This window comes from Stegostoma tigrinum, chromosome 1 (assembly GCF_030684315.1).
Source record: "Stegostoma tigrinum isolate sSteTig4 chromosome 1, sSteTig4.hap1, whole genome shotgun sequence".
Lineage (NCBI taxonomy): Eukaryota > Metazoa > Chordata > Chondrichthyes > Orectolobiformes > Stegostomatidae > Stegostoma > Stegostoma tigrinum.
Window position 1 is genome coordinate 177,470,712 of NC_081354.1, and position 17,234 is coordinate 177,487,945.

General features: G+C 40.4%; 1 protein-coding gene across 1 annotated transcript in view; it reads right to left on the reverse strand.

Annotated features, from left to right (window-relative positions):
- Positions 1-6,264: 6,264 nt before the first annotated feature.
- The window catches only part of atrn (attractin), a 361,852-nt gene continuing 350,882 nt past the window's right edge, over positions 6,265-17,234 (reverse strand). Inside the window, exons 28-29 of the mRNA XM_059650378.1 lie at positions 14,726-14,840; positions 6,265-13,688 (exon numbers count right to left, since the gene is read on the reverse strand). Of these exons, the coding sequence (XP_059506361.1) occupies positions 13,564-13,688; positions 14,726-14,840 (240 nt within the window). The 3' untranslated portion in view covers positions 6,265-13,563. The remainder of the gene's footprint in view (positions 13,689-14,725; positions 14,841-17,234) is intronic.

Below are 17,234 nucleotides of genomic sequence, written 5' to 3' on the forward strand. Positions count from 1 at the left end.
TGGTTGTGTGGTGCAGTGGGGGGAGGGGACGAACTGGGCTGGTCACGACCTCATCACCTCAAGGGACCTCCCACCCACAACCTCCAACCTCATTGTTCCCCAACCCCGCACGGCCCGTTTATATCTCCTTCCCAAAATCCACAAACCTGCCTGCCCTGGTCGACCTATCGTCTCAGCCTGCTCCTGCCCCACCGAACTCATCTCTACCTATCTGGACTCCATTTTCTCCCCTTTGGTCCAGGAACTCCCCACCTACGTCCGTGACACCACCCACACCCTCCACCTCCTCCAGGACTTCCAATTCCCTGGCCCCCAACACCTCATATTCACCATGGACGTCCAATCCCTGTACACCTGCATTCCGCATGCAGATGGCCTCAAGGCCCTCCGCTTCTTCCTGTCCCGCAGGCCCGACCAGTCCCCCTCCACCGACACTCTCATCCGCCTAGCTGAACTCGTCCTCACACTCAACAACTTCTCTTTTGACTCCTCCCACTTCCTACAGACTAAGGGGGTGGCCATGGGCACCCGCATGGGCCCCAGCTATGCCTGCCTCTTTGTAGGTTACGTGGAACAGTCCCTCTTCCGCACCTACACAGGCCCCAAACCCCACCTCTTCCTCCGGTACATTGATGACTGTATCGGCGCCGCCTCTTGCTCCCCAGAGGAGCTCGAACAGTTCATCCACTTCACCAACACCTTCCACCCCAACCTTCAGTTCACCTGGGCCATCTCCAGCACATCCCTCACCTTCCTGGACCTCTCAGTCTCCATCTCAGGCAACCAGCTTGTAACTGATGTCCATTTCAAGCCCACCGACTCCCACAGCTACCTAGAATACACCTCCTCCCACCCACCCTCCTGCAAAAATTCCATCCCCTATTCCCAATTCCTCCACCTCCGCCGCATCTGCTCCCACGATAAGACATTCCACTCCCGCACATCCCAGATGTCCAAGTTCTTTAAGGACTGCAACTTTCCCCCCACAGTGATCGAGAACGCCCTTGACCGCGTCTCCCGTATTTCCCGCAACACATCCCTCACACCCCGCCCCCGCCACAACCGCCCTGAGGATCCCCCTCGTTCTCACACACCACCCTACCAACCTCCGGATACAACGCATCATCCTCCGACACTTCCGCCATTTACAATCCAACCCCACCACCCAAGACATTTTTCCATCCCCTCCCCTGTCTGCTTTCCGGAGAGACCACTCTCTCTCTGACTCCCTTGTTCGCTCCACACTGCCCTCCAACCCCACCACACCCGGCACCTTCCCCTGCAACCGCAGGAAATGCTACACTTGCCCCCACACCTCCTCCCTCACCCCTATCCCAGGCCCCAAGATGACATTCCACATTAAGCAGAGGTTCACCTGCACATCTGCCAATGTGGTATACTGCATCCACTGTACCCGGTGCGGCTTCCTCTACAATGGGGAAACCAAGCGGAGGCTTGGGGACCACTTTGCAGAACACCTCCGCTCAGTTCGCAACAAACAACTGCACCTCCCAGTCGCAAACCATTTCCACTCCCCCTCCCATTTCTTTAGATGACATGTCCATCATGGGCCTCCTGCACTGCCACAATGATGCCACCCGAAGGTTGCAGGAACAGCAACTCATATTCCACCTGGGAACCCTGCAGCCATATGGTATCAATATGGACTTCACTAGTTTCAAAATCTCCCCTTCCCCTACTGCATCCCTAAACCAGCCCAGTTCGTCCCCTCCCCCCACTGCACCACACAACCAGCCCAGCTCTTCCCCCCCACCCACTGCATCCCAAAACCAGTCCAACCTGTCTCTGCCTCCCTAACCGGTTCTTCCTCTCACCCCAAGCCGCACCCCCATCTACCTACTAACCTCATCCCACCTCCTTGACCTGTCCGTCTTCCCTGGACTGACCTATCCCCTCCCTACCTCCCCACCTATACTCTCTCCACCTATCTTCTTTACTCTCCATCTTCGGTCCGCCTCCCCCTCTCTCCCTATTTATTCCAGTTCCCTCTCCCCATCCCCCTCTCTGATGAAGGGTCTAGGCCCGAAACGTCAGCTTTTGTGCTCCTGAGATGCTGCTTGGCCTGCTGTGTTCATCCAGCCTCACATTTTATTATCTTGGAATTCTCCAGCATCTGCAGTTCCCATTATCTCTAGAATCAGGCTGTGGTAGTTTTCTTTGGAGCAAAGGTTATGGGGAGGACCTGATTGAGGTATAAAAGATTAGGAGGGGCGTGAAAACAACTTAATTGTCGGTATAAATAACAACGGGGCATTTTTTTTAAGACACGAGAGGTGTTCTAGCAGCGGTGAGAAGGAAGATGTTCACCCAGGGCGTGATGGAGTCTAGAACACACTGCCTGACAGGAAACTAGTACCTTTAGAAAGGTATGTGGATGAGTGCTTGAAATACCATAACATTTGACCTTATAGGCCAAGTGCTGGGAAGTGTGATTAGTGTCGATAGGTCAACGTAGACCCAAGGGGCCAAAAGTCCTCTTCTGTATTTTTCCTTGATTTCCTTCCCCAACCCCCTTACTTTTTGGCATGAAGTTCTACAAATCCTGAGGTCACATAGAAGTTAATTGCTGATTCAGGCAATTTCCAGATTAGGAGATGTTAGTAATTCAACATAGCAGATTATTAATAGTTAATTTCACTTAAAAGATGCTATCACATACATGCAGTATCTGGGTTGCATAATTCTTGCATTTTTCACATTACCCAATTGAGACAAAGGAAATGAAGTAAAAACCCACTGTGGCCACAGACTGCAATGTCTTAAATTATCAATATCTTTGTAATTTGTAACTGGAAGATGATGAAGCTAAGAATAAATATAATGAAGTTTAGTTTAGTGGGTGTCCAATGCAAACAGACTTCCACCATGTTTAACTCGCCACAATTCTTGTTCAGACAAAATTTTCTTCAGAATCCATCAATAAGTCAGGGTCCATCCAAGAGTCCTGGAATATTACAGCTCAGCTGTAAGAGGTGCAAATTATCAAAGTGTTTTTATAGTTCATAACTTCAATCATCTCATCATCTTGATTCCAAAGTGAATTTATCTATTCCCAAGAAAGAAAAATCACCAGCTAATTACCAGACAAAGAATTTCTAATCAGATAACATTTTGCTATTGCTTCCAATATCTGGGAGTGCTTCTTTTGTGGCTTTGCAACAGATCAATTGGAAAAAAAAATGGCTTTGGCTGCAACAAAGTGGAGGCTTTCACTTGACTGGTATAGAGAGCAATGCGGTTAGTTGTAAAGTAGGAGCTGGTCAGAGGGTCTTTCATTGCAAGTGCTTGGATGGACACTACTGGATGTTTAACACATGGGAACCTAGTTGTCATCCAAGTTCAGAATGTCTTTAATTTGAAGGGAAGGGTTGATAAATACTGCAGAGTCAAGTTTTCTCTTGCACTATGCAAATCCATCTCACACCTCAATTCATAAGTAATGCAGTGTCTGTATAAAAGAGATTTTACAGCATTCATTGAAACACCTTAATAGGCATATAAGGACATCCTTTATAAAGCCAGATTTGCCCTTGTAGATTAATGTATTTTAATTTTATCACAATTTGCTTAAAATGAGTTGATTGTTGTACAGAGGAGGAAATTAAGTATGTGGGAGCGGTCAAAAAAAAACTGAGCATCTCAGAATTAATTTTTCACCTCTGATTCAAGGATTAGAAGATAAATGGAAAAGGACTGAAATTGAAGTGTAAATTCTGTGAATTCAATTTCAAATGAGGCATTAAAATATAGGAAGGCATCAGGTGTTCTTAGCACCTGCCATCAAACTACGTTGGAAGCATTTACAAGTTATGTTTATCAGGGAGTGGGACATGAAACTGGAGTTTGGCTCAGAGACAGGGATACTATCCATTGTGCCACAGTCACCCTTTAGTCAAGAGTTACAATGTCATTAAAAGGGCATCTAACTTTCTGCAGACCACAGCAGTGTAAAATTCAGCATCTTCATGCTGTTCAGTGTAAATAGTAGGGAAGATTGATCCATTGACTAATATAAATGAAGAATTGTGCCATCTCTGCGTTTAACAGGAACAACTTTGCAAAGGCTCAGACTTCTTTAAAATTATACTGATTCTTGGAGCTGGAGTGCACATCCTGGATATCCTCCAAAATTTAGCCACAAAATTCTACAACATCTAAATCCACCATGAGCTATGAGATCAATTCAGGCAAACTGATCAAAGTGATGAAAAGCAGGATTTCTCAGTCGTACAACATTTTACAATTTGGAAAAAAAAATGCACAAGTTGCCTTACATTTTTTAAAAACAAGGTCAGAGCCAGCTTGCTCATTTCTGAATACCGTACTGCACAGATTTGACTAACCAATTTGTACACTGCAATAACTAAACATCAACTTGAGCAGCAAGGGTACTAAATGGGATCCCGAGCTGGATTTTAGGCTGGAAACCAAAATGTGTACTCTTAACACATTAAGAGTATGTCTCACTCAAACATAATTCCAAGGCCTCAGAAAGGCAACTGCTCTAGGCCTGACTGTTCTCATATGAATTGAGTACAAGCAGTATCCAAGTCTGTCACACAGCTATTAGTTGGCTAATACTGTGGAATCCATCACCTCTCACTGAACTGGCTCATCCATCTCCTTTCAGCAGACCAGATTTTCTTAAATTCATGAAACAGGTCCCAGGCGTAACATGTTATTTCAAACTTCACTTCAAAGAATGCTCCCCAAGCACTGAGCTAACTTCACACCAACTGGTCATTCACTGACACTGGTTTAGAGTAACCTTAGTAAGGTACAAGATTATTTTGGGTCATATAAATGTCATGAACTTTTATTTCTTAGGCTAATGGAAAAACCCAGTCTGTATGCTAATCATAAATTACAGTCTTTTGTCTCCTAAATAAAAGAGGAAAGCATTTTACAGCTGTTTTATGGGAGTTGGCTAAGAGCTGTGAAAGGAAAGGCAATCGCCAAGGATGTAGCTAAAGAAGAATCTCTTCAGTAAACATTCTTGAGCTCTAACCATGTTTTTGTATATTGTTTCGTATTATTTGTTGCTTGGCCATTGTGTTTAATTAACTTAGTTCTACTTTATATATTTGTCTCTGCTCAAAATTAGATCAAGAAGAAGAATATTTCCCTGAACGTAGCAACAAATAAATCATTCTATTAATTCCCGTTAATGCTCTAATTATGATGCAACATTTCTACTAATTCACTGCACTGCTGTTGTTTCACCTTCCTAATCTCATGGCACACTGTTACTATCTCGCTTGATATTGCATCTCTAGCTAACGCTTTGAATCCCCTCCGCTCTTACAACAAGGTTTTGTTTGGCCAGATTTTCATCTTTGGTTTAATTCTAATTCAGGTTGCTGATGTAAGGGAACTATTAGAAACATTAGTTACCATCCAGGGTTACAGCTAGCCATTTTTCCTCCTAGCTGGCCATCCTGACCTAATCAGCACACTGAGTCATGTTTTGTGATCCATGATACTTAGAAAGCGCAACAGACATCAGTAAATCTGACCAATCAGCTGAGTCTTGTTTCAAGAATGGTTAAAAGGGCAGCACTTGGTTAAGAAGATAAAGATTTTCTTCTGGTTTTCTTCTAATCAGTGCTGCAAGCCTGCAGTAGAATTATTATAAATGAGTAAGGAACTCAAACTGAACCTGGGTTTGACCAAGTTAAGACCCTAATTTCCCATGGATCATAGGAACCTAATGAAGAGAATGAGGCAAGTCCGTCATGCCCTGACTGGACGCTTTGAAAGAACAATCCAATTTATCACACTCTCCAACTCCTTTGGCTGCAAGTCTGCAATTATCCCTACTTCTCCTTTTTCAAAAGTAAACTCAATTTCAGTCTGAAAACTCGTAACAAGTCTGTTCTAACCAGCTTTTCAGAAATCCTTCATGGAGATGAGGATAGTCACTTTAATAGAAGAACCCAAACTTTGCAATTTGATAGTACAAGCCCAATAGACCTTCCTGAAGCAACATCTGTAGATGTGATAAAACTAAAGCTGAACTGAATTTGCTTCTTTACCATTTAAAACATTAAGCTTTTGTGGCAATGGACAACAAAGAAAGAATTTGCATTAACACAGAACTTTTCAAAATCTCAGGATGGCGCAAAGAACGGCAAAGTCAAATAAATTATCATGAGTGTAATCACACTGTAAAATATGAAAGCACCTTCATAATTTAGACTATCACAACTGGAAATAGATTTATTTCAGTGAAATTTCATCCTTTATTTACATGTGTATTACAGTAATTTTCCCCCACTTTGAAGTTCTTCATTATTTCTATTTCAATTCAAATTTCAACCATTAAATTAGCTGTTATTTTACAATACAAAAAATTATATGAAAAAGTGCAATCCTAAATGTTACCCCTCAACAATCCCCCTCGGAGTAAAACAGTTTACAATACTTACTCAATATTTACATACCAGTGCAATCGATGCTAAATTATACATATTAACAAACTACTAATTTTATGCACATGGAAGTAAGAGTACAGGAAGAACATTCTGGAAGCGGCATGTCAAGACTTCACAGAAAAATTAGCCATTAGCTTATCTGATGCAGTGTGCGTTTCCACAGCTCATGGTTCAGGATCAACACATATTCAGTGATCAGGGAAATGATACATCAGGACAAGACTATTAAGCATCTGGTCCCAAGGTTTCACGTACAAACAGAGCAAGAACTGCAGATGCTTGAGTCAGAGACAACAGTGTGGAGCTGGAGAACACAGCAGGCCACCCAACCTGAAACTGCTCTGCTGATGCTGCCTGACCTGCAGTCCACACTGTCTTGTCTTCAAGTACAGATGTTCTGCTGTACACATCTGAGAAGTTAGGGCATATTTACAGAGTTGGGAGGGAAGGAGATGAGAGCAAGGGATTTAGCACTCTTCTGGCAAACAGTAATCATGAAGGGTTTACCATCAACACTGGAATAGCAAAACCAACAGGGATTGTAAGATTTCTGTTTTACAGTAAAACAAGAATTGTGGAATTCAATCTCCAAACCAATGATAAAATCCAATTCCATTTTGGGATTCTAAATACTTGTTGTAATGCTTGATCCCTCGGATGTCAGTGACTTTCTTTATTTTTGCAATGCAGTGTTAGAAACAATTGGCAAGTTATGCAAATAATTTCCAAAATATCAACTCCTTTTCCAGAAAAAGGTGCCTATTTAAATTGCTCAGTTATCCTCTTTCTGGATTCCAAAAATATTAGTTCCAAGGACAGGTTTAGTATTTGTATTAATTGATCACTTTCTTATTCAAACAAAAAATTTATGCATCTCCTTTTACTATACACAGCTATTTTAGCTGTAACTATCCGAAACAGTATTTGATTTGTATCAACAAAGACCAGATCAATTAAATGCACAAGTCCACGTGGCTCCAGAATGTTATTCCAGTTGTTTTTCTCCCCCATCAGACAGCCCATTTGACTAAATTCAGCAATTATGTAAGTTAGCTATCTTCTAAAAGACAATGCATGCACATTTTTTAAAAAATTGTGCACATTAAATGGCACTCTATGGCCACTTCACATGCTGTTCACAGAGCATTATCTTTCAGCCTTTTTGCAGTGGTTTCACTAGAATTTAACCACATCCCAAGATTTTCCTTTACCTCCACCTCATCATAGTTTAAGCTTGTTTTCAAGAGACTAATATTGCTACCCTCTTGACAATGAGATGAAAATGAAAATGATTTTTGAGAGGAAGCATTCAATACAGCATATGATCAATTCCTGAAATAAACGACAAAAGATTATGGGAATACTCAATAAGTCCATTAGCATCTGGAAGCAATGAAGGGAGATTACGAACCCCCATTTAGTTAATTTTGTTTCTACTCACATGCTGATAGACTTACTGCATGTTTGTAATGTAAGACACAGTTACTAAAGTCCAAAGTTACTTCTCAACAGTGCAATCACCAATGTTGTTTTCTGCAAAGAACCGTTAATTCTTATAGATTTTATATCCCTCTCATTGAAAATAATGTGAACAAAATCACTGCTTCCACATTTTTTGCAACATGATAAACCTGGCAACGCAGCAATTTTTCACATCACTTGCTGTCTGAAACACTTCGCAATATACAACTGGCTTCGCATTCTTCTGTGTTAAAACAAGTTTCCCCATACATAACTTAATGACTTCCAAAACAATTTGAGACAAACACAAGTTTCCAGCTCTATCTGTTACTATTTCATGCTCTGATTTGAAGGTTTGATCCAAATTAGTCATTAAAATAAAACTTCACTAATTTTACTTGATTGCAACAGCTAATTAGAATGTTTTAAACTTATTACCAAAGACCAAACTCTGCACTCCCCTTCCAAGAAGACTGAAGTATTCATTTTCAATTTGATAATCACACTCTATTATGCATTCCCAAAAAAACCTCCCAGTTCAACAGTGCAATAGCCATTCCAATTGCAATGCTCAATTATTAATCTGAAGGTGATCTGTAGGTTTTAGTTATAAGGGAGTGCAGTAAGATTGAAACGTCTCTAATAGAACTGGAAAAGGAAGCACAAGTGACAAACTGAAGGGTAAAACATGTCACAAGATTAACAAGTTGTGCAATATGTTCTTGATATACAGTTCTACCAAAGATAGATCATGTACTAACCCTGATTTACTTTACATTTGACTGAACAAATGTGGTGAAAAAAATGTTGAATAGCATGATTATTTATAGAAAATTCAAAAACTGGGTTACCCACCAATACTAACTAGCTCAAGGTAACACACCCTTTTCATTGGCCTGTACAGAATGTAAAACTCAAAATGGTTGAGATCAGGCAAAATATGCCAAGGGTAAAAGATAATGTATGCCAATAAGTCAATAGTCCAGATGTCAAATGAAGATTAGTCTCATTAGTTGTATAAAATAGAGATTGGAGGAAAAGAAAAATAAAATCAATAGGCAACATGCCCAGGAAAGGTTTGTCTAATGCAGCCATGAAGCGAAAGCAATGTCATTCTGTCTTCCAAAGAAACTTTCACTGTGGTTAATTTCAGCTTCTTCCAACAGCCAGTTGGATCAAACATCAACTCTGCCTACTCTCTCATGGAAGCCCAACTCTCTTTTGATTAGTGGAACAATTATTTTAAAGTTTGATTATTTAAAGTTATGAATAAGAAAGGAATCAGCAGCAATTACATGTCAGCATAGGCAAAGAACAATCTCTAGGTTAGAAACAGGTTTCAACAATGGTCATTGAGGTTAACTGTTGACAGAAAAGCACGAATCAACGATATGCAGTGGATGGGTAAAGGCACCAATACCACCTCAAAAATCAGCCAACAGCAATAAAACAAAATCTCCATCAATCCTTATCTAGTCAAAAACCTTGGTTTGGAGGGGTCTCCTATATTGGGCTCTATGACTCATGTTTACTAGTCAAAAACAAACCTGCACTTCAGCACAGCCTCAAGGCATACCGAGGTGCATACAATCAACCGTATGCTGTTCAAGTAGTTAACACAGGATGTACATATATCAAGGTTCCATAAATGACAAATGACTGAAAGACCAATGTGTTTATCAGTGGTGGGGACAACAATATGACAGGCATTTAGCAGCCTAATTAATTTTTCATTTAAAAAGGGGAAATACTCATCTCCCTTCTTAGTAAATGCTTTCTGAATTGTTGCTTCTAAACATTTGGACATTAAATAAACATTGTTTTAGCTTTCAGGCAATGGACGTCTAGCATCGAAGAAAGTGGAACCACGCCTGGATAGAAACGTTGAAAAAGCATTCATTCATTTCATGTGGAAACTGCAAAAGCATAGTATCAGTACTTGAGTTATATTTACATTATCAAAGGTAAAGCTTAACATAGCCAGCTGAACGGTAACCAGAGTGACATTACAAAAACAAGATAATTGCCATACAGGCTGTCATTACTGCAGTAAAGTCTGAATGAAGAAATAAAAGTATTAATGTGGGATTTAGACCAGGCAGAGCATTAAGGAAGGCAGACTGATTCCCATAGACAGGAATTGCAAAGGTACAATCAAAGGACTGATTTCTGGCCCTTCTTTCATCTGCCAGCATTTGTCAATTCTACATAATTCAAAGCCTGCACAGCCGAGGAGAAAATAATTCACCTTCATTGTACGCACACGAAAACGTAGGGTGTTTCAGGATCAGACACTAGTAATGGAAATAACCTATGAAAGAACAATAAAACATAAACATTTGTCTCAATTTTGGACTCAAGCCAAGTGGCTAAACGTGGTTCCCAGTCCCATCTATGGATTAGCATTGAGCAGAACTGTGCACAGGGATGAGGAGGAGGGGGGAATTGCTGGTGATCCTACTTTGCTTAAGACAGAAATAAGCTTGTCAACTAGTTCAGCCAGCCAGTATGCAGTTGCCTTGCCGCCCTCCGCCCCCCGCACCGTGACTAATGGCAAGAAAATAAAAGTTGCTGCTCCTTTTGGAAAGAAAATATAAAGGCGAAAAACAAAAGGCTACAAAAGCTCAGATTATAATTTAAAAAGTAATTTACAGTCTTATGAAGAGAAAAGAAAAATAAGTCAACTGCTTCTGCTTGATAAGAAATAAATTCAACTAGCTTTCATTCCTTAATAAATAAATATTTATTAGAGAATAATTGTTCAAACAAAAGCCTGTGTTTTGGTTTAGAAGAAGCCTTCACTACCTTCCTTCCAGCCCTAAAGCTTGCTATCAATGAATGCTCATGATCTCAGTACATTAACTTTCAAAGACTTAATATAAACATGTCCCAAAAATTTAAAATGTAATGAATGTAAAAGTAATACCAACTCCAAACTAAAGGCCAAAAAAGGAGTATATCACCTGACCAGCTAAATCCAGTTGGTGCAAATATAAAAAGTCCTTTTCATAAACAGATAGGAGCTTTAGACCTGACAGCATCTATTTTCTCAGGTTATTACAGTTAACTTTTAAGGTAGCATTTAGATTCCAAATTATATTTTCACTCGTGCTTTGAAACCACCAATTTCAGCAGTTGTAGTGATGCAATGTGGCTGTCTAAATTGAATTCAAGTAAATTACTACTAACTTTAACAACAATGCAATTTAACATGGTCAACTGAAGCATGTAGTACCCCAAAATGTCCTGTCCTCACCCAATGAGAATAAAGAGGTGCAAATTTAAATGACAAATTGGTTTTCCCAAATGCCAAAAATTCAAGTTTCTACAATGTTCATTAATTTCTGGAGTGCGAGGTTTAGGCACAGGCCCTGAACTGAATGATACGAGTACACTGCTAAAAAAATTACTCAGATTCCTTCACATAACCATTTTGTAACTGGTCAAATTTCCTGCGCTCACTTTTAAAGTCCTTACTTTTAAAATGAGCCCCTGCACTTCTTTGTTCCACTCCATTAGGTAGTAATCAGTAGCAATAATAATCATATTTCTGGGTTGCTAGAATCCCAAAAATTAAATCAGCACCAGTTTAAATTTCTGATAATTGGAATAGATTTGGAATAATTGATTACATGTAGCAATGTTGGCTTTTAGATTAGTCAATTGCAATACAGAGTTCAGCAGGTAAAACCAAAATGATTTCCAGATTGTTGCGAATGCTGTGAATTCTGAAATTATTTTTCTTTTACAATGTCAGGAATTTTTGGAAGCTCATTGCAGGCAGTTCAACATTTGAAGGTGAAATCAAAGATAACCATCTTCGGTGTAAGTCAATGTCGTAACTGTTTTTGCTGAAAGGTTATACCGATGATATTAATTTTTAATCATGGTTTTGGCATTATTGATAAGCTGAAGTGATGCTCGGTTCTGCAGAACCATGCTTGAAACACTGACCTCTGCGCTGAACAGATGTTGGATGAATTTTCATGTTTACAGCATTCTCAATTTGTCATCCAAATGCCCATCATTTCCACTTCTTTAATATGTAATTACATTACTGGCTCAGCAAAATTGACCAAGTGGTTCTGTTGCAAGCAACAACCTTCAATATCAAAAACTAAGTAAGCTCTCAGATCTCATGCTCAACTAGCACAAGACCACTCCAGTGTATATATATCAAGGCTTTCAGCCAGTGTGGCAGTATTTTTTAACATTCATAAAAAGGAGCAGTTTTGAGAATAGCAGAGAACAATATTCTGTGCAAAGCCAGAAATTGCTGGAGAAACTCAACAGGTCTGGCAGCGTGTGTAGAGAGAAAACAGAGATAACATTTTGAGATCAGTGACTCTTCAGACTCAAAACACTAACTTTGTTTTCTCTCCACAGATGCTGCCAGACCTGTTGAGTTTCTGCAGAAAATTCTGTTTGGTTTGTTTCAGACCTCCAGCATCCACAGTTCTTTGTTTTATTCTTTTTGGTTCCAAGTGGCTGGTAGGGAGCATTAAATATGTGATGTATTGTACAGAGCATATAAATCACAAAGCAAACCAATCCATCAAATTATTGTGGTAAGTGGATAATTACTGCTGACCATAGCCACTTAGTTTTGTTTCTCATGAAAGCGTTATGTGCAAATTTGACTGAATTATTTTTGATCAAGTTTCCCCAGACTGCTAACCACTTCATAGATGAGCTGTTCCTTCATGTTGGAGCGAGGCAGCTTCACAAGGATCAAGTGTCAAATCTAAACAGCACATTTCTATTGCTCCCAGGTTTTAACTAACTACCATTTTTTACAATGAAATTACAAAATTCATTGCCAAGGGTTCCTTTATCAGAACAATGCAGATCACCTTGCCTCCAGTTTAGTGTTGCCTACCAAATTTTTGATAGAATGAAAAAGCATATGGGTAACTGTTAACCTGGACATAAAAAAGAAAAATTGTCAGCAACTAGTGTTACTTAAGAATAAGTTTGTTCTCTAGCATTCTTAAAAGGTTCCTGGATGTAATTAAAATTGAGTAGGAGCAATTCTGAATGACTATTTCTTTAGATACAAGCTGAGGTATGTTTTAAATGACCCTGTATAGATATGATCTAGAGTCATTCTGAAACAAACCAACAAAACTGGCATCCCTGGCGACTTGAGGCAGACCATACTTACATCCGAGTACTAACAATAGAGCTATAATCTGTTACAATGGTCAAAAGCATGTAATCTCACATGCTTTTAATTTCAGCACTTTTCTCATAACATATATAATCAATTTTATAAAGTTCCCTCTGGCCCTCCATCACCTGACATCCCTATGGGATCAATAAAAAGGTGTATAAAACAGATATTGCTTTTGATCATCGCTTCCTCTTTCTCTGGACAGTGTGACCTTGAATGGGATTTCACAAAGTGAATGCAAAGTAAAAAGGACATTACATGATGAGAATCTCCGTCTTGGAAACATAGACACTAGTACATAATCTTCAGCGAGCAAATCTCACACATGCAGAGGGACAAGATGAAGAGATACGGATTTCTCAAAATGGTTTTCGTCTTTTTCGGCCACAATCTCAGAATGGAAGTGGACTGGCACCGCAAGCTAAGTTTAAAAAAAAAATCCTTCAGAGATTGACAAAATGAGGTTTTGAACTGTCAAATGCAGGTGCCCGGTTGTGCAGGTGGAAGGTGTTTTCTATTCCGCATGGCTCCAGACTTCTCTTTGTGATCCATTGACTTTTGCTGGGAAATGTCAATTAATGCACTGGCTACAGCAAGACCTACAGACAAGACAAAACAAAACAAATTTAGTGCCTCAAAAGCTGTAACATCGTTGGTGACAACTAATGAGGGGGCTAGTGTAAAGTCATCTAAGATGCAGCTATGTCTGATTTCCCACACACTGGGTACCTACCACAGACATAAATGGAGGTGGTGAGGCACCAGGTCTCCTACTCTGAATATCTTCTGACAGACTTACCACCCTTGCAGCTGGAAACAAGATTTCCTTCAAACAGAGTCAATAGACGCTGAATGCAGAAAATGTTTTTCTTCAGTTAGTCAACAGTTCTGCACCTTCTTTTTACTTTAACTTGATATAAATGGTGAGTGGATGGGAAATGGATTTGGAATTCAAGTGAAGGATAGAGACATTGGCTTGGTGGCCTATTTCATGGAATCACATGACGACATATGAGGGGTCATTGGGCCAATCGAGTCTGCACCAACCCTCTGAAGAACAGAATACCCTGCCCCAGACCTGCATCTATCCCCACAACCTCCACATTTACCATGGCAAACTCACCTAGAGCACACATCTTTGTGCTGAGAAGCTGCAGCACCCTGCAGAAAGCATGACACAGGGAGAATGTACATACTCTATTCAAGCAGTTGCCCAAGGTTAAAATTGACCCCTGGTGCCGTGAGGCAACAGTGCTCACCACTAAGTCACCGTGCTGCCCCATATTTCTGTACTTACATTTCTATGCATCGGAAATGGAAAACAGGATTTACATTTTAAAATGCCCAAAATAGCTGTTTGAAAAAATATAAATTGGTTTAATTCTTAAAATAGTCTTTGTTGGAATATAATCTGCTCTTGGTGGACTCTTTCTGTCACATTTCAGGCTATGGTAAATTGTTTCACACGACAAGATTTTAAATATGTCTGCTTTTCAGAGGAGATTTAATTTGGGAAGAAAAATTGAGGCAAAGGACACGCTGAGATTTTCTAGCAATTTCTGTTTTTGTTTCTGACTTCCAACAAATGCAATTCTTTCAGTTTTTTAATCAAGATAAGCACAGGATTGTCACTGACCTGACTGTCCCGGTGGTGGTATTCCTCCTACTCCTCTTGGTAATCGTACAAATATTGAGAGAATAGCTGCTTTATTGCCAAAGCACGGCTCTAATGCAATGGGTTTAGGGATACTCTGCAACAGAAGAAAACAAAACTTATTTCATCAAAGAACACTTTAAAACTGGTGCTGGAGGTTAGGAGAGCAGACAAATTAGATTGAAAACTATTGATCTTTACATAACTGACATATCTGGATTGAAGTCGAAAACTTTTTAAAAAAAGTTATAGCCTTTTGGCACGATATCAAGTTCTTATCAAAATAAAGTTACATTGAACACCACTGATCACTGAGTTTTTCTGGAACACGAGGTCATTTCATTGGGGAGAAGACAGCTGTCCAACGAACAATACTAAAATATCTTGCACACACAAAACTGGAGTCACACAGCTGTACAGCATAGAGACAGACCCTTTGGTCCAACTCGTCCATACTGACCAGACATCCTAAATTAATCTAGAGACAGTGGGAACTGCTGATACTGGAGAATCTGAAGAAGGGTCCAGATCTGAAACGTCAGCTTTCCTGTTCCTCTGATGCTGCTTGGCCTGCTGTGTCCATCTAGCTCTACACCTTATCTAAATTAATCTAGTCCCATTAGCCAGCATTTGGCCCATATCCCTCTAAACCCTTCCTAATCAGGTACCCATCCAGATGCCTTTTACATGCTGCAGTTGTACCAGACTCCACCACTTCCTCTGGCAGCTAATTCCATGCATGTACCACCATCTGCATATAAAGGGTGCCTTTCAGGTCCCTTTCAAATATTTCTCCTCTCACCTAAAACCTATGCCCACTAGTTTTGGATTCCCCTACCCCTTAGAAAAGACCTTGGCAAATCACCTTATCCATCCCCCTCATGATTTTATAAACTTATACAAGGTTCACAACATCCTTTCTATAGGCGGAAGACCATATTTGAATGCAGTATTCCAAAAGTGGCCTAATCAATGTCCTGTACAGCCGCAACATGACCTCCCAACTCCCAATGCACTGACCAATAAAGGCAAGCATACCAAACACCTTCCCCACTATCCTGTCCACCTGGGGCTCAATTTTCAAGGCATTATAAACCTGAACTCCAAGGTTTCTTTGTTCAGCAACACTGTCCAGGATCTCACCATTAAGTAAATGTATAAACAAAGCTTGTAAAGTAGGACATACAGTCAAATTATGTCCAGTCACCTAATAAATCATCATCTCTCTGCAATACCAAACCCACTGGTGTAAATTTGCTTCATTAACTTAGTTTGTACAGATGGGTTGGTGGGTTTGAATGTTTAGAATCAGAGAATCCCTCCAGTGTGGAAGCAGGCCAGTTGGGCCATCAAGTGCACACCGATCCTCAGAACAGCACACCACCCAGACCCATTCGCCTTCCCTATCCCCGTAACCCTGCATTTCCCACGGTTAATCCACCAAGGCTGTACATCCCTAGACACTACGGGCAACTTAAGCAAGGCCAATCTACCTAATATGCACAACTTTTGACTCTGGGAAATTTGCGATGGGGAATAAGTACTGCCTAATCAGCAATGCTGTCATCCTGTGAATGAATTCAAAGAAAAGGTTTTGTGTCACCAGCTAATCTAATATGCAGACCTCTCACTTCTCTATGACCAAGGCGATTTTGTATCCAACGTACCAACTCTGTAGATCTGTGACTCAATCTTCTGAACCAGCCTACCAACAGGGACCTTGTTAAATGCTTTCATAGAGTCTAGCTAGATAACATCGACTGCCCTACACTTGAGCACCTTTCGGTTTTTTGATGATGGGGCGATCAAATTTGAGAGACAAAACCTCCCCTGCATAAAGCCAGGTTGACTATTTCCATTAAGTTCATTATTTTCCAAATATGACTAAGCTCTGTCCCGAATAATCTTCTCCAATAATTTCCCTACCACTGACGTAAAGCTCATCGGATGAAAATTGCCTGGATTATCCCGCTTGCCTTTCTTAAACAAAGGCATAACATTGGCCATTCTCCAGAGTTCTGGGACCTCGCATATAGCTAAACGTGATATAAAGATCTCTGCCAAGGCTCTTGCAATCTCTTCCCTTACCTCCCTCAGTATCCTGGGATAAAGCCCATCAGCCATGGGAACTGAGCTGCCTTAATGTTTAGCAAGGCACCAAACACCACCACCTTCTTAATATCAACATACCCCTCCCTGATTGTACAATCATTCATGTCCTCTTCCTTGGTGAATACAGACCTTCCCCATCTTCAACCTGTAACCACGTAGGGTCTTTTTTTTTTTTTTGAGATACCCATCCAATTTTCTTTTGAATGGCTTGAATGAACTATCTTTCACCACACCCACAGGCACTGCATTCTGACCGTAACAATTTCGAACAAAGGAATAAAAACAAAGTTGCTGGAAAAGATCAGCAGGTCTGGCAGCATCTGTGAAGAAAAAATCAGAGTTAATGTTTCAGGTCCGGTGACCCTTCCTGAGAACAATT